This window comes from Rhinatrema bivittatum, chromosome 17 (assembly GCF_901001135.1).
Source record: "Rhinatrema bivittatum chromosome 17, aRhiBiv1.1, whole genome shotgun sequence".
Taxonomy (NCBI): Eukaryota; Metazoa; Chordata; class Amphibia; order Gymnophiona; family Rhinatrematidae; genus Rhinatrema; species Rhinatrema bivittatum.
In genome coordinates, this window is record NC_042631.1 from 6,644,555 (window position 1) to 6,662,383 (window position 17,829).

Here is a 17,829-nt window from a genome sequence, read left to right on the forward strand (position 1 = left end):
ATCTTCAAGCCTACATGAATTCTCCACTTGAAATGCAAGCCAGTGCTAAAAGGACATACATGGCACAAAGAGTTTTACAGTACTGGTAGCTCATGTAAAGCTTTGATACATGGTATCTGACTTCAGTCTGATTTTTTTTTTTTTTTTTTGCACCTTAGCCACCCTATGCCTCTGCTCCACTGCTGGCACCAGGAAGACTATTCCAAGCACATGGCATTGGGAACTGGCAGTAGAGAATGGCACAGATAGAAGTGACTTATCTGATGAGTGGAGTGCATGAGGAGGGGTGTAGAGAGAGAATTAAGAGAGGAGAGGTAGTGAGGTGCTGCAGTGAGAAGGCATCGGTATGTGAGATTGAGGAGCTTGAACTGTATGCTGGAGTGGATAGGGAGCCAATACAGTAACTTCAGAGGAGGGGTTATATGAACATAGCAACTTTTGGGGAAAGATAAGTCATGCAGCTGCATTTAGGACAGATTGCAGTGGAGAGAGAGAGTTTATGGGAAGGCCCGTGTGGAGCAGTTGCAATAGTCTAAGCGGGAAGAGGAGAGATTGTTCAGAAAGGAAAGGATTTTGGTAATGATATAAAAAACCGACATATTCTAGCAGTGTTGTGGATATGTGTGGAAAAGGAGAGAGAGGAGTTAAAGAGGACTCCAAGGTTATGGGCTGATGGGACCGGGATGATGACCCTGTTGTCCACAGCAAAAGGAGGAAGAGGGGAGATGGGGAAGATAAGGAGCTCCATCTTGACCACGTTGGGTTTAAAGTGGCAGCAGGACCTCTGGACCGCAATGTCAGACAAGCAAGCTGATACCCAGGACTGTATGTCTGGTGTCAAACGTAGATAAGAGGAGTCTTCAGTATAAAAATGGTATTGAAAGACAGGAAATCTGAGCAGCAAGGGACTTCGTATTCAATGAGAAGAGAAGAGGGTCCAGGCCGGAGCCCTTAGGCACACAAAGTGCTAGTGCAATCGATCCCCCATCCGACACATGAGCCTGCTTCCAAATCCGCCCTCCCCGCAGAGCAGCGCGCGAGGGACCCGCAAGACCTTTCCAAACTCTTTCGCTTCTCACGTGACAGCCAGCCAGCCTGCCTGTCCTGATGCCGGATCACGTGATAGGAAAGGGGCGGGTCTTCCGGCACTCCCACCCCGCAGTTCGAGGGAAAGACGTCAGCGCGCCGGTGACGTACCGCGTACCTACGCTGAGTTCGCTCGTCACCGGCGAGGCGCCATTTAGCGTCGGATTGGCGTCTGTGTGGTGGTTGCTGCCCATGGGGCCGTTAAGAGACCAGCGCGGCGGCGGCGGCGGCATGTGACGAGGTACGGAGGGGGAGGGGCGTGGGGGACAGTGGCCCTGCCGCCCTTGGCTCCGCGGTTTGGTTATCCGGTCGGCGGAGGCGCGGCTCCGTTTCTCGCACGCTTGTTTATTAGTGACCCGGAAGGGCCCGCGGGCCGGCCCCAGTTTCCTGCTCTCCAGCTCTTTCCATTCCGTAGCAAAGTTCCCCTCTGCTTACCCCCGCAGACCGTGCCTCTCCCAAAGAAAGCGAGGGGCTTTCCTCGGGTATAAATAAGCAGGAACAATCTCCTTCTGGAAATCTGACGTGTTCTGCGCGCTATGCTTTCTTGTGTCTTTCATACGGGACCGACGTGCGGTGTAGAGATGGCCCAGACGTGGTGAAGATAGAGCAGGTTCTGCCCCTGACTTTCCAAGGCCTGCGTGTGGATCTGGAAACAACCCGGTTCTTATAAAATACCCCCTCCGACATGTCTAACATTTGATGTGGGTAAGACACCAAACACAAAAGTTGTTGGAGACCCGCACAGACAGCAATCTAATAAACCTTCACTTGCTTTAGGAAGTGGACTAAAAAGGTATTTCTTGTGGTCCGCAAAGTCTGTTAACCCAAAAACGGCATCACAGACAGAGTGCCTGCCTATTAGAACTCATAGGAACCGCTTTCTAGGAGGTAGCTGGGGAAGTTCACATATGAAACGCAGTCCTTTCGGAGCATGTTGAGAAACTCTCCTTTTTTTTTTAAAAGTAATATTTGTAACATTTTTATTTCACGGTTCTACATTGTAATTCAGAAATTGGAATGTTTTTAGGTGGCTTACATCCAGCCTCCTATATAACGTATATCTGTTTTAGGAAGGGAGGTTGTCCACCTAAAAATGCTACAAAGCAGCAGCTCAATGCACACGTTTTTGTTCTGAAATCTATGGCGTGTGTGCTGCTGGAGTGTATATAGAATGGGCCTTAAAAGTACAGAAAAAAGGTACTTGAGGCACAAGTACTAGCAATAATTAGTACTGGCTGAAAAATGCTGCTGACTGCCTTGTCATTTTTACTGATTGAAAAAGAGGCTGTAAATATCCCAGCAACACTGTTTCTCTGATTATAATGAAATGGAATGTTTGTCTACCACTACTTATTTTAAATATCATGAACTTAAAAAAAAAAGTTAAGCAACTAAAAATAAAAGGAAAATAATGATTAAAGGTCAAGCTTGCATCAAGCACTAAGAATGTTGGGATTTTCCTCAAGCAAATAAAAGAATTTGGAAATTCCCAGATACCTGAATAATTGTATTACGCTAGCTAGGATTTACCATACAGGCTCACAGTATTGTAAGCATTTGCAAACTTGGCTATTCATCTTCCTTTGATGTTGATTAGAGTTTTAAAATGTGCTCCAGTGTTGCTGCTTTCAGGACTTTCTGTGGAGGTAGATAAATATTCACCCATCCTGTTTGCCAAAATAAACAAGCAGTGTTTTCAATGTATTTTTTTATTCTGTGTTTTTGCACAGCTGTATCTCACCTTTGAGCTTCCAGCTTGCTTGATTTTGGCTTCCATTGATTAAGGTGTCATAAGCCTTTAGCTGTAACTGCCTTGGGGTTTCCCCTATTTTTAACATCCCACTCACATCTAGCCCAGGCACTGCAGCAATCTTTTTTGGCTAGGGAATCACAGACTGACTCTTTCTGGAGCCCTGTACATATGTACCCTTTTCTGACAGCTAGGCGTTGCCAGAACTCCCTTCTTCCAGGGCTCTGAATACTGCCTCATGTCTGGCTAGGCTCAGGAATCAAACTCTGATAGCCTGGATGGCAGTGCACAGCCATTGAGTCATCAGGCCAAACCTAACTTGATCCTTAATCCTTTTTTTTTTTTTTTTTTTTTTTTTAAATACTGTAGGACTTTTTTTAAAGTGGTTAAGAATATATCTTTGTGTCAGATTTGGCCATTCTTTAAAAGAAAGATCTGCAGACTGGTCCATTCAATGGTATTGAAATTCGACTGCATTAATACTTTGTACCTTGGCTTCCCGGGTACAGCACTTTGCAGGATTCAGCTTGTTCAAAACAATGCTGCCTGCCTAATTTATGAGAAGCACTTGCTGATCACATTTTGCCTGTTTGTCAAGTACTATGATATCTGCTAATAACAGGATTCACTTCAAAGTTTTGTCCATAACCTTGAAGACTCTGCATGCATGGCAGCAGAGTACCTGAAAAAGCTACTTGTTTCATAAACCAGGCTGTGCTGTCCTGCAGGACACTTGTTTCAGATGAAGTTGCTGGGGAATATGGAAAACATCCTTTCCATATGCTGGAGTTCTCTGGCGAAAAGTATTTATTTAGTTTGGTTTTTAGAAAACAGGTTAAGAGAAGCCTATTTTGATTCATCTCTTAAGTATTCGGGTCACAGATTATTTGACATTAGGAAAGTGATTAAAGGAAGCCTGTCTGTTTCTCTGCCCCACCCATTTAGTTGTTATGGATGAAACTGATTGAATTGTCCTGGAGAAGTGAGTTTAGGAGAGATGTTTTGCTGTATGGGAGGATTTCCCATTTATTTATTTATTTTAACTAAAAGTGGAGAAGATTCACGCAGAGTTAGAAGGTAAGTTAGAGAGCCAAGCTCAACAGCTGTAACAATTAATTGACTTCTGTATGGTATAGGCATTGCAAGTTATAGCAAAAAATATTAGAACTGTCCCAATGAGGAGGTATCTGAAGCATCTAGGACAATGACGCAGGAAGTGGTAACTCCAAAGGCAATAGAGGGACGACAGAATGGACTGGTGAAATTTAATAGAATATCAAGGGTGGAGATGGGGAAAATTTTACAGTCCATAAATGACAACTAGCCTTTTGGATCAGGTTTCTTCTAGATTATCGAAGGGAATGAGAGAAGACTAAATCCTGTCTTGCAATTGTGAACATGAATTTGTGGGAGGAAAACTGCCTCTTAATACTTGAGCAATTAAGAAAAGCAGTCAGGATTCAAGATTGTTGATTAGTTTCTGGCCTGTGTCAAATATTCCTTTTAAGTAAATTGTTGAAGATGTCTTTTGGCAGCTTAAAGCTTTTTTTGGATAAGTCATTAGCATTTCACCCATGACACATGGGCTTTTGACAAGGTAGAATTGGTGGTGTTCTCAGTGGTCAATGACATTCAGACTTGGGCAGATGGGGGCAGAGACACTCTCCTTGTTTGCTTGGACCCATCTGCCACATTTTATATAGTCAAACATTTGTGAGTTTAAGAACTGATATTGAGGAACTGTGCTAGGTTGGCTGAAGTCATTCTTAACTGACAGACCAAGCTGTGTATATTGGGGTAACTCCTATCAAATCTTATCTATAGGGTGCCACAGGGTATGCACTGTATATATTTGAACAGTTTCTGGGCATGAGTGTCATCTATATGCAGATGACATAGTTTTATGTCATGACAGAAGATCAGACTGAGGTAATGCTCATATAACCAAGCTTTAATCTTCTCCCTATAACCCAAGTGTCAAGCTATGGAATCTGTTGCCAGAGGACGTGGATAAGGCAACTAGATTGTAAACCCTCTAGGGATAGGGAAATACCTACAGTACCTGAATGTAATCCACTTTGAAGCACTGAAAAAGTGCAAAAAATGGAATATTAAAAAAAAAAGTCTAATGACTCATCTGGATAGTAGTTTAATGGATGTAGGTATGTGGTTAAAATATACTGAAGCTGAATTATAATATATCAGATCTGCTGTGGATCAGCAGGTAGGATAGAGAATGAGCTAACCATCTTGTTTATGGTATAAAACTGAATCCTGAAAAGGTGGTAAGAAGTTTTGGGGGTTATATTGTGGTTCCATGGTAAGTTTGTAATCCAAGTTCTGCAGTAGTTGTCTGCTTTTAATTGATTATGAAAAATTAGGCCATTAACGGCTTTACTTGCCTCAGAAGGAGATAGTGATTGTGATCAGTGCTCTAGTGACGAGCAGATTAGACTATGTAATGTGCTATTTCAGGTACCACTACAGAGCGTATTGAGAAATTTACAGATCCTTTAGAATTCAGTGGCCGGGAACCATGTCATACTGGTTCTGAGGAAGCTGCATTGGCTCCTGTAGTATGGAGAATCACATTTTAAGATTTGTTTATAAATATCTTAACCAGAGGTCATAGCAGTAAGCTTTGCTTCAGGTACCATCGCTTTTGCAGATTCAGTTGGAGATTATGCATCAAACAGCATTTGTTTGGTGCTGTGGAACGGGAAATCCAGTTAGAAGAACATAAGAAATGTCATGTTGGGTCAGACCAAGGTAGAGTCCAGCATTCGGTGGCTGACAGTGGCGAATCCGGGTCAGAAGTACCCAATAGTTGATCTTTCTTGAATCTCACTCCCAGGAATAAGCGCCGGCTTTCCCAAGTCTGTCTGGCTGATCACTGGTAATGGACTTTTCCTCCTGGACCTTGTCTAATCATCTTTTGAACCCCACTATGTTAGTTCTTTATCCACGTCCTCTGGCAACAGATTCCATAGCTTGACACTTGGGTTATAGGGAGAAGATTAAAGCTTGGTTATATGAGCAGGTGTTTTCTCTGTAATGGGGCTAGCTTGGTCACTTCTGTAGGGAAGTAAGGGCTGGGTAGGTACAGAAAATGTGTTATGAGACATAATGTGGCCTTTTTATGGGACTGTTGGGGTATTGTGGTCTTATGGGGATGAATTGAAGACTTTGCAACTGTTTGATTTGCATTTTTCCTTTACATTTTCATTTATGTGCATCAGCCCACTGGTGGGATACTTGTTTCTGGTTTTGGAAACCTATCGGTATCCACTGTGGATGAAAGGCACTTATTTATTTATTTGTTTGTTTTTCTATACTGACATTCGATTCAGAATATCACATTGGTTTACATATAACAGTAAAGTCTCAAGGCAAGCTTTTTAAAGACAAAGTACAGTACAACAGTTTAAACAAAATTAATTATAAGAAACTATAAGATCAATAACAAACTTAATTTATAAAAACTTTTTAACTTACAAATCTCTTAGATTTACAAACCTATTAGACTATTTTGCCTTGACATGATTGAGTTGCTTTTAGGTTAATGAGGCTATGAAATACCTGTCAAATTATTATAGCGGATGATTGTACATATGTGATGTCCGAATCAGATTCAGGAATGAGGGAGGCTAGCTATGTGATTTATTTAGTTTCTCATTTTTGAAATTGTTTTGGTTCGGTGTGTATGGAGATTGAGCAGTAGTTGGAGAACACATTGGATGCTATTTGTGTGAGCTGTATTTATGGCAGTGCTGCATACCGGTACATGTTTCATATGTGGGTGTGGTGAAATATTGGGCAAGTATCTCCAGTCTGCCTAATCTCCCTTTTCTCAACTGTTTATAGATATCCTTGCAATGTACACTTCCTTTAAGGTGCCATAGAAATATACACAATAACTAAGCAGTAATAATGTGTGTTCTCTTCTCACAGAAGCGTCCTTAGCACCTGATCTGTTATTATGAGCGTGTTACACAGTGATAACAGCTGTGGCCACAGTGATTTTGAGAACGCCTGCTGTGCTGCCATGGCCAGTGCGTTCCTTGGCGGTGCAAAAGAGGACAGCGTATCTGGAAGTAGCAGTGTTGGAGCAGGGACCCTGCCCGGCTCTTACGTCGAGGAAACGCAGGGCTACGATGTGGAATTTGATCCCCCCCTGGAAAACAAGTACGAGTGCCCAATCTGTCTGATGGCCCTGCGGGAAGCAGTGCAAACCCCGTGTGGACATCGCTTCTGCAAAGGCTGCATCATCAAATCTATAAGGTAAAGAAACAGCAGAGGCGAGCGAGAAAGACGCAGCTTAGCATGAGATGAGATCTCTGCTCTTTGTATTTGTTTTGTTTAACAAACTGGCAGGGTCACGATAAGAGAGTCCACTCCACGCCATTCTGGGATGAACATGTAGCTTAAACAGGTAAAAATGTTATGAAAGAGATATATCACCATAACAGCAATAAATAACTTTTGAGTAGTTTTGCAATCAACAGTGTTTACCTTATGAATCAAACTGGTGTCACTAGTACAAATAACTTGTGCGTGATATCAGGGCTTTGTTGGAATTGCTGTGGAGCACCTACAAAAATTACTTTTTTTTTTTTTTTTGAGTGACTATTGCTTATCTTCAATGCAGGCTTTATTTTCATTGTTACTGGTACGGGGTGGGAATTCCTTAACTAACTACTGTCCATCATAATCCGTGAAAATACAGCCATCTCCTAGTACAATCACTACAACACATCCTGAAATGTATGACTTTGCTCAAGAGGAAATTGAGGTACTTTAAGGTTTAAGAGGCTGCAGAACATGCAGAGTGAACTTCCTTTCTGATAGTTTTGCTGCGTTTGAGCAGTACAGATTTTGAGATCTAAGCATAGACCAAGAACAAAACAAGGAAGAGAGAGAATTACTTGGATATCTTCCCTAGAAATGAGTGCTGCTGCCTGTCACACCACATACACAAAAGGAGTTCTGCAGCCTAACGGGTATAAATGTGAATCTCCAAACTTGAATGAATATTTAGCATCAGCAATTTAGTATTTATTCACCAATATTTCAGTCCTTGCATCAGCTTCCTATTCAAATACACATTCTCTATAAACTAGCAGCCACAATTTATTCCATAATATCAATAGTGCATGGATTGACATCACTTGAAATGTATACACTCTGATCATCAAACCAAAATCTTCTCAATGTTCCCCTCACCACAACTTGTGAAACAGCATTCCCTGCCCTGAACTATTGGAAGGTGCAGGCTGTAAATATTATTAAATACATTTTCAGCGTGGTGCAGTGAAAGTAGAACTGTCCAAGGCATGATGGGAGTTCACACAAGAATACAGTATCCTGACAGTCCAGTGTCTACAGCACCAAAAGATGTCTTAAATATCAAATTAAATGATTACATACAGACGTTATCTCCCCCCCCCCCCCCCCCCCGCCTCTCCCTAGGAAGCCATCTCCGTTCTCTATCAAAAACACAGATGCACAGCAGATGCACAGCAACTGCACTCTGCTGTAAAAAGACAGAAGTGTGGCTGTGATAAAGCCCAATGTGCCACGTCTGAGCCTCAGGACACGGACATAGAGCATGAGCAGTTACAGAAGAGACGGGCAAGAGAAGTGAAACTGCTCTAACACGCATCCACAGATAAACACGAGTTATCGCTGTAGATGTAATAGAATTGGTTTTTAAAGGGCTCTTATTTCCGCATATCAGATAATTAGAAATACAAGGTGTGAATCTTTCACTGCAGAAATCTTCATATTTAAGCCAGCAGTAGCACCTTCATGTCATGGAGTATGGCTCAATAGCTCTTATTGTCTGACTTTATTCTTCTCCCTTCTCATTAAGTACTCCTGATGTTTTCCAGAGCTTTTTTAGTAGTTCTACTCCATCCTTAAATGTTTGTATTTCCCATTTCTATACTGTCCTACTCTCCTGAAAGGGGCCCCAAAGCATTTTGCATCATAAAACCAGTGCAATACATCTAATGAATCCACGACTATAGGGAGTGCCCGCTGCATGCCCAGGTGCACCTGCCGCCCGCTTTGCTTAGAGAAATCAGAACTCTCCCTGCATGGAGTTGGGGGGTTGCCGGAGGTAAAGCCAGGCCTGGCCCAGCACGCGCCGTCGTATGGTCTCCTACTTTACAATTAACTCTTATTCAGGGTCAGGGCTGTTTACACATTTTACGCTGAAAGATTTTTGTTGGTCAGAAGATTCTTTAAATACTTATTGTTCTGTTATGGCCAACTCGAGAGTATGACTCCCTCTTGTTTCTTTAATTGGAGACCTATTTGTAACAGAAGCAGGACTTCACAATATGCAGCTTTTCAGAGCTTCTCTGCCTGTTCACTTCCGGATCTGGTGTCCGGTGGCCATCATGCAGACTCTGTGTCCTCATAGCACTTCTTTTTTTTCTGTACCCGACAGCAGGATGCAGCTAGATAGAGCTCATTTCGCTGGGGGTCTTTCGCCAGTAGCTATGGAGGGGCATTACTTGGATGAGCATCAGTTTCTTGAGGTGTCCTACCTGCCCACAGCTATAAGAGGCAGGGGAGCTGACCATGAAATAGAGCACAGCTCAGGAAAATAGAATAATCATTACCAAATCTAACTCTGGTGTTCCCTTTTTTGATTTAGAGATGCAGGACACAAGTGTCCAGTTGATAATGAAATCCTCCTTGAAAATCAACTCTTCCCAGACAACTTTGCCAAGCGGGAAATCCTTTCGCTGAAAGTGAAGTGTCCCAGTCCAGGCTGCCATCACAAAATGGAGCTGAGACATCTCGAGGTGTGACTGTTATTATAATGTAGCTTTTAGACTTTCACAGGGAATACAATGCACTGAGAAGCTGAGAGGACTAAACTGGAGGGGGGGGGCCTTGAACAGTCCTGAAGGAGACATACTGGCTGCCCAATCAGGGAAGTACAGAAAAAAGCAGTTCTGTGCCATGCCGAGGAGGGAGGGAGCGGCCAGAGCATAGTGACGCATGCCATGGTCCAGCCATGCATCCTTCACAGGGCTATGGAGGAGAACTGCTGCTGCTCTGCCTGTAATTTTAACAGCTAACTTATTTCTGTGCTTCATCTCTTAGTATTTTAGTTATCTTTTTATAAATTTACTGTATTTCTTATGTTAAATTATAACTGTACACCATTGTGAAGGCTACGGCTGTTGTGACGGTTTAGAAAATTAATAAAGTATAAACTGAGAGAAGACATCCTCAGTCCTCTGCCAAAAACTGCTCCTCTCCGGAACAGGGAGAGATCACAGCCGATGCCTGTGTGGGGAAAGCAGTGCCGAGGTAGAGCAGGGGAGTGCGGAGGAAGAGCAGAGAGGTGAAGAAGAGGAAAAATATACCAAAACATGAGCAAACTAAGGAAATTAGGTTTTATGATTCTGTACATGTATTTAAGAATGATTGGGGTTGTTTGTTTTTTTTAGTGTTGTACTCCACTTAGCATGGTGGTTCTGCTATAGGCGGATAATTTCTAATAGAGAAAATTAGGGACAGTTAGTAAACAGTTTAAAAAAAAAAGAATTTAGCAGAACAGGCTATTTTCTCAGCTGTTAAAAATTTTGGCTGGCGCCTAAGTTGTACTTTTCCAGCTTGATCTTTTTGGTGTGTATTCTGTGTCTGGGTGTGAGCTCTGTTGGATACCGGCAGGGGGTTCTCTCAATCTTGGCCCCACCATTATAGGGACAGCCCTCAACGAGGGGCCCCCAGACTAGTGCTCTCTGGATCCTGGCTAATGTGGATGCTGATCCTGGCCACTAGAGGTAGCCGTTGAGTAGTTGGCGAGACTCCCCGCCCTGCAGGGGCCGGGAACGATGTTTTAGTCATTGCCTCTATTTTTGTCGTCATGCCAGGACCATCAGGGGCAGTGCGAATTTGCATGCGTGGAATGCCCACAGTGCCAGGCGCCCTTCCAGCGGAGTCTGCTTGAAGATCACATGAGACTGGAATGTCCAAGGCGGCAGGTCTCCTGTGAAAACTGCGCTATGTTCATGGCTTATGAAGATAAAGAGGTTCGTGCTCTAACCCATAGACTGAGTGCTTGTTTTTGCACTGTGCGACAGAGAGCTATTGCAGTGAGGCTTTAATAAATCCACTGCTTGTTTTTTGTGAATTCTCAGTCTCTAGTAGTACCAATGTAGAACCTTTTTTGTTTTTCCCCTTCAATAAAATTTAGGCTCATGATCAGACCTGTCCTTTGGCCTATGTGATGTGTGAATACTGCCACACAGAGCTCATTCGAGAACAGGTAAAATGCTCTTAAATATGTTTAGCCTGCTATCTGTTTTTTAATTCTTCCTGGCCTTGCCTCCAGCCATCAGGAGCATCCCATGCATGTATAGGGATGACCAGGGTTGGAAGCCGTTATGCAGACATGAATGAATGAAAAGAGCATTGTAGTTCTGTGTGCTAGCACCTGAATGGCAAACAATCAACTGAACCCCTTTTGTGTGTTTTCATTTTGTAATGTTTTGACCTGAAAGACACTATTTGTATTCTTAATGTCTGATTTCTGTTTTTGCTTTTTAGATGCCCAGTCACTATGATATGGATTGTCCTATGGCTCCTGTTCCCTGCACGTACAGTATCTTTGGATGCCCAGAAAAGGTATGCTACATCTACCTATTCGCAGAAGGAGCTAGCAGAACAGTTCTTGCTTTCTGTATCGTCAGCCCATGCCTGTGTTGATTTGACTCGTCCTTAGTAAAACAGCATGCTAGGTGGTCTCCAGTTCTGCTCTAATTATCAAAAGTATGGACCACTTTAGAGATGTACAAAGCTGCCTGTCGAGTAGTTGGCATGGTAGCACATTTTATGCTGCCTGGATTGCATTATGTTCCCATTATTGTTATCCATTCCAGAGATAAGTAAAAACTGTCCGCTTTGCAGCAGGTTTCACAGATGCTTTTACCTTGCAGACTTTGTGCCAGATTTAAGAGTACACACACACTCTTCTGTTTAAAGCTTGCTGCAACTTTTTCTTGGAAAATAGCACCTCCAGGTCTGCAAATCCAGTCTGTGTGGTATTTTCCAGCTCTGCTCAACATGGTGCTAGGACATCTCCCCAAAATGCTGGAATATGGCAGTACCTTCTTAGGCAGGTCAAGAGAGAACAGTTTTTTCAAGCAGCCAGTCTTCTATCTATTTATCATGCATATAATACCCAATCTTCTGGCTTAGCCCACTGGATGGTGTGTGTATGCATAGCTAGGGGCCCTAGGGCAGAGTACATGCCTAGAAGTGTACACACAAATCCAGAGTTACACATGTATGCTCTGCTGTGAGATTGGGGGGCTTGTACACCCCACACGGATATGGGGGCTGTTTGCAGAACTGGCTGGAACTACAGAACCAAAGAAAACCAGACAGATTGCTAGGGGGGCTGTGTTCCCTGTAAGATAAGTGCGTGTGGAAAATAGGATGCTCTTTCAAAGAACACCACATACATTTGTACACTGTTATGAGAATTTGTACGCATGGCCCCAAAATAGAGGGAACATTGGTAGGGATGAAAATAGCAAGATTTGCTCAAATTGGGTCAGGGGATGGGATGAAAGTGTGGTGGATTCGGGGTGGGGAAGGAGGATTGGTGTGTGCTGAGGTTGGGGCTTCTGGATAGGAGGGCAATGAATCACACGTGACTTTAAAAATTGCCCTTCCTGTATCTGACCGCAGCTTTACATTGTTCACTGTCCTGGCATTATGTAAAATGTGTTTTGATGGGTTGCATTGTATTCTTAATTTATAGATGCAAAGGAATGACCTAGCACGTCACATGCAAGAGTTCACTCAGGTGCACATGCGAATGATGGCACAGACCCTCCGAAGTGTTAGTACCACTACTGCATCCTATTCAAACACCCCTACATCCATGATAGACCCTCTGCGATTTGAGCCAGGGCCTTCTGTGATGGTACCTAGCCACTCTTCGGCCTCACCCTTGCCACGTGACTGCACCCCCGAGGTGCAGAACTTCCGAGAGACTATTCATCAGCTGGAGAGCCGTCTGGTTAAGCAGGATCACCAGATCCGAGAGCTGATAGCCAAAATGGAGACTCAGAGTGTCAATGTAACAGATTTGAAACGCAGCATCCGAGCACTCGAGGAGAGAGTGGCTGAGGTGGAAGCTCAGCAGTGCAACGGGATTTATTATTGGAAGATTGAAAACTTTGGGATGCATCTAAAAGCTCAAGAAGAAGAGAGGCCTGTTGTCATTCATAGTCCTGGCTTTTACACTGGGAAACCTGGCTATAAGCTCTGCTTACGGCTCCATCTTCAGTTGCCCAATGCCCAGCGCTGTGCTAACTTTATATCATTGTTTGTGCATACTATGCAAGGGGAATATGACAGCTACCTCCCATGGCCATTCCAGGGTACGATACGCCTTAGTATACTTGATCAGTCGGAGGGCGTCAACAGGCAGAGTCATGAGGAAGTAATGGATACCAAACCGGAGCTCCTCGCCTTCCAGCGTCCAACAGTGCTGCGCAATCCTAAGGGCTTTGGCTATGTAACGTTTATGCCCCTGCAGACTCTAAAGCAGAGGACCTACATCAAAGACAATACCCTGCTTATACGCTGTGAGGTGAAGACCCGAGTGGACATGAACAGTCTCAGAGGAGAAGGCGTTCAGCCACGCAGCACTGACAGTAGTGGCTTCTGATGCCATGCAACCTTAGTAAACCATAAACCTCTTAAGTCTGCTATGCCTGGAACGAGCACAATGTAACACACAAAAATTAATCGTCATGAATTTTTGCTCCTATCAGTTATTAAATATGCCGTATAAACACTGGTGCGCTTCCCGGGCCGCTAGGTGAAACTGCTGAGCTGCTGTGGAAATAAGCTTGTCCTGGCTTGATTTATAAAGGTGTGAAATATGAAGCATTTCTACATTTTAACTGAGTTTTTCAATAAACTTGGCACAATAATCTCAGAAGCAGCCTTTGTGGGGAAGATGGCTCAGCTTGTGCTTCGATTCTATAGGCTGAACAATTAACATGAACTACTAACTTCACTACACGGAACATTTAGTCAAATATGGGAGGGCCGGGAAGCCTTCATTTGCGAGAGAGAGCAAGAGTTGGCAGTGAATGCACAGAAAAATGATTTTAATGGGGGGGGGGGAGGGGGAAATGAGCCCCCTCTGCTTGTTTTCATTATCAAGTTTCAAGATTGATTTGAATATCCTGAACATAAGCTCAAAAGACTCACAAAAGGTGGGGAAATGCAGAGAATGTTCAAGTCTCTGCAAAAGCCTTTCAGTTAATGAGGAGGAACAGTTAAGCACTGGACAGTGTGGGAAAGATTCCCGGGACGTTCATTCAAAGCTCCCGCTGCCCCCGATTATGAGCTTGGCTGCTGGAACCTAGCTGAAGGCCAGGCCTATCTAAATCTGCGTTTCCTGGTCTCTCTCTCTCTCAATATTTTATGTGATTTGATACCTTGCAAACATGACTACTTTTAAGGTGGTAGGTAAGTTACTGTTATCTTTGGGTATTGACTTACCAGTTCTCTCTGCACATTTGGATCAGTTTTCAGGGTGGTGGTTCCTTTTGAAAGTCCCCTTTTCCCGTGGAATTTCCAGAGAATGCTTTTGTAATCTGCTGTTCCCACCTCTTAGCTCTCATTCAGGCTGATGCAACAACCTGTGATTTAACTGTTCTACAAATCTCTGCAGCTTCTTGATGCACAGGTTACATTTGTTTTTTAACTCCCGATTCAGTGAGCTAATGCTATGCCAATACACTGGGAGTTAAAGGTGCAGATAGGAAAATGTGCATTCAACACAGTGTGAGTGCACATTGTAAAGCAGAGCAGGGACAGGTGGGGAAAAAACCAAACTGTACCCTGCCCCATGATTGGCCAGGAAGGATTGAGAGCACAAGGACTTTTTTTTTTTAAACTGCAACGATAGCAGGGATAAGAAGCAGGGCACGGTGGGAGCTGGTGCTGGGAAGGCACAGCAGCAGGAAATAGCTGTGCGTGCCCAAGACCTTTCCTGCGTTCTCGTGCAAGGTCCGACCCAAGCACTGGGAACTTAGCTTTACCTCTGCCCGGTGCCAGGACGCCTCTCTGCTCTGGGAAGTACATGGGATTGCCATCCAAGGGCGCGAAGACTAATGCACGGTTTTAAACTTCCTCTATCCACCCAGCTGAACGCATCTTATTGCATCAGCCTGTTTGCTTCTGCAGGATGTACTAGTGGGGGAAAACAACTCCACTGATCACTTTTGCTTTTGTTTGGGAATTGGAAGTTTGCTCCTCCTTTTTTGTTTCCAGCTCTGTCAAAACTGGTTTCTTTTGGTCACGGCAGCCAGCAGGAGGTTTGCCCCTGTTTTTTTGTATGCACCTCCCAACACTGCTCAGCCATTGCTGGGTGGGATCACAGGCTGCAGCTTCCTCTGATGGCCCCCTGGATGCTGCCGCTGAGTGATAACGTGGACTTCCCTTGCCATGGGACTGTGAACGTTCGTTTTGGCCAGGGGAGCAGAAGCTGGACTTGGGAATTAAAACCAGGTTTTCCATGTGGGGCTGAGCCACTGGACTAGTCCAAGGAAACTGCAGATGCTTTCTTTTTCGGTTTGTTAGAAATATCGTCGCACGCTGTCTTCAGAAGTGCCTGACGCAGTTTGAAGAAAAACTGCAAGTTTAAGGGTTTCAAGTTCTATTTATTTTTAATTTACTCGTTTTTGGAGCCTAGGCTTTTAAATGGGTACCACCGGCCTATTTAGAGTTTGTAATATACTTCTGCGTGGGCTTCTTTCTCTTGAGGATAAAATATACATTTCCAGTCGTACTAATTTACTTTATTTTTCTATTTAGATAAAATGAATTTAGAAAATAAGTCCCCAAGATCCATAACTGTGTTTTTGGCTGTATGTTATCTCACGGATGCTGATTGCTTACCTAGTGACTGTTTAGCTTCATCGCAGGCATTTTCTAAGTGCACTGGAATGTAAGGAGTAATATATGTTGCCTTGACTTGTGAGGATTCACAGGTTGAGGGTAGAATTGCTGGGGATATGATGGTGATGCTGACAATACACTCGTTTTCCACTGACCTGACGAAGGGAGCAGAACTCTCCAGTTAGTCCAGTGAAAAGCTATCAAGCCTGCAACTTGTCGCCCTTAATTTGTTGCTATATGTGAGCTGACCTGGAAACCATGCTACTTTTATTCCTGAAGAAGTCTGTACCTGTCACTTCCTGACATGGATTGGTGCTATGATCACAACACTCTGTATTGCTCTAGCAAAGGCAGGGATGTCACTCCTTATCCAAGTCCGTTTTGTTCCTTTTCTGATTCTAGGCCATTCCTGCGGTGCTGCAAACCCGTCTGCTTTTCAGGATATCCGCAGTGGAGATGTATGAGGTAGACTTGCTTCTCATCTTGTGTATATATTTTAGCACAGATTTGTTAGGAGGTAGAGAAGAGCTAGGTTAAGAACCACTGATTTAACCATTGCACTAGTATTAATCCTTAGTTTGCACAATCATCCCTAAGGATTCTTTGAATTGTGTTGAACAAACATTTGAGTTAAGCTTTTTGTTTTCTAGTCCAGTTGATTAAAGAAGTTTAGTGTAGACGTGGGAGGGGTTTTGGAGGCAGTTAAGTTGCATAATGAATGATTTAATGTGTGTGCTGTAATATTCTAACACAATTCCTGTATTTCCAGCTAACGCCCCAGGGTTATACGTGGTTACAGAATTAAATGATCACACTTTATGCTTAAGCTCTCATGCTTGTTGGCTGTTTCTTTGACATGAGTGCCACAATCTGCACAATAATACTTCAACTAGTGAATAAGAGCTTGAAATTGAACTTAGATTTTTATTAAGTGTTTTATATTGAGGTCCTCTTTTTCATAGAGAGGAGGGAGTCTGATGTAAACTCCTGATTAGAAAAAAGGCCAACTTGGTCTTGAGTTTCAGTCGAGTCTTTTTCTACATTTCTATGCAGAGTATAGGAGGAAAGGAAAGATTTTTGTGCAGTTATGCCCCAAATATAAGGTGGTAGCACATTCAGTCTGGAGAGGTCAGATCTCGTAACTTGCAGTGAAGGCTGACGTTACGAGAGAGGTCAGAGTGCAAGGCTGAGATGCCTTGCCAAACTGGATCATACTTTTTTGTTTTAATCTGGACTTTTAGCCCACCTTCCAAATAATGCTCAAGGCAGTTTACAGCATTATTAGTAATTCCTTTATAACCTCTCCATTATTGCCTTTAAAATAGATGTCCTTATGTGTAAAAACTATTGCTAGCATAAATATAACACATTATGAAGAGGGTGCAGAGGAATAAGAAAGCAAGAACATGTATTTTAAAGCATATAAAATAGTCTAGGTAAATATAACACACCCAAGCTTCTGTATATTTGATTTTGGGTAGTTTTTTCGGTCAGACCAGTTCAGTTTTATCTTTGCGAGGTGCTTGTCATGCTGCTTGATTCTGTGGTATAAGAAAATGTTTTTGGGGTTATGCAATCTTCTGCGTTGGTTACAACCCAAAGGGATCTGCACTTCGCTGATGGGTATATATATTGTCTCCATTTCCATCATGAAACCATGGGGTAGGTTGCAGCAAGAGAGAGACCTCCTATACCTTCTGCTAAGCAGCTCTTGGGCGTTGGTAGGGATGGCTTTCATCTGCCTTCCACACCATATGCTTGCCTTAATGATTTAGCTGAAACTGGCTTGCTACAGTATTGGTTTTCTTTTTTTGTGTCCAACCTCTGAATGGGAGTACATGGTATTTTATATAGCAAATTATTTATATTTTGGTATAAAATGTATATGTTGTATTGTGTTGTACACTTTCTTGTACAGCCTATTGGTTATTATTTTTTGTCTGAAAAAGCTACTGCAGTGGAATTTATAAATAAATGTGTTTAATTTGTAATTTAACATGTCTTTTTATTCCTGAATACAGATTTGTGCTTTTGTAGTTTCA

General features: G+C 43.1%; 1 protein-coding gene across 5 annotated transcripts; it reads left to right on the top strand.

The window, feature by feature from the left end:
* The first annotated feature begins 1,175 nt into the window (after window positions 1-1,175).
* On the top strand, window positions 1,176-17,829 carry TRAF6 (TNF receptor associated factor 6). 5 transcript variants are annotated; one of them, XR_003853208.1, is made up of 8 exons: window positions 1,176-1,327; window positions 6,788-7,117; window positions 9,501-9,651; window positions 10,732-10,890; window positions 11,055-11,126; window positions 11,408-11,485; window positions 12,627-14,353; window positions 16,190-17,829. XR_003853208.1 is itself a non-coding variant. In XM_029582377.1 (7 exons), the coding sequence occupies exons 2-7, from the start codon at window positions 6,816-6,818 to the stop codon at window positions 13,539-13,541; spliced, it is 1,677 nt and encodes a 558-aa protein (XP_029438237.1). In that variant the 5' UTR covers window positions 1,176-1,327; window positions 6,788-6,815; the 3' UTR covers window positions 13,542-17,829. The 5 variants fall into 5 exon arrangements, 1 of the variants encoding a protein (XP_029438237.1); XR_003853210.1 differs by lacking the exon at window positions 1,176-1,327 and adding an exon at window positions 1,340-1,879; XR_003853209.1 differs by lacking the exon at window positions 1,176-1,327 and adding an exon at window positions 1,340-1,791.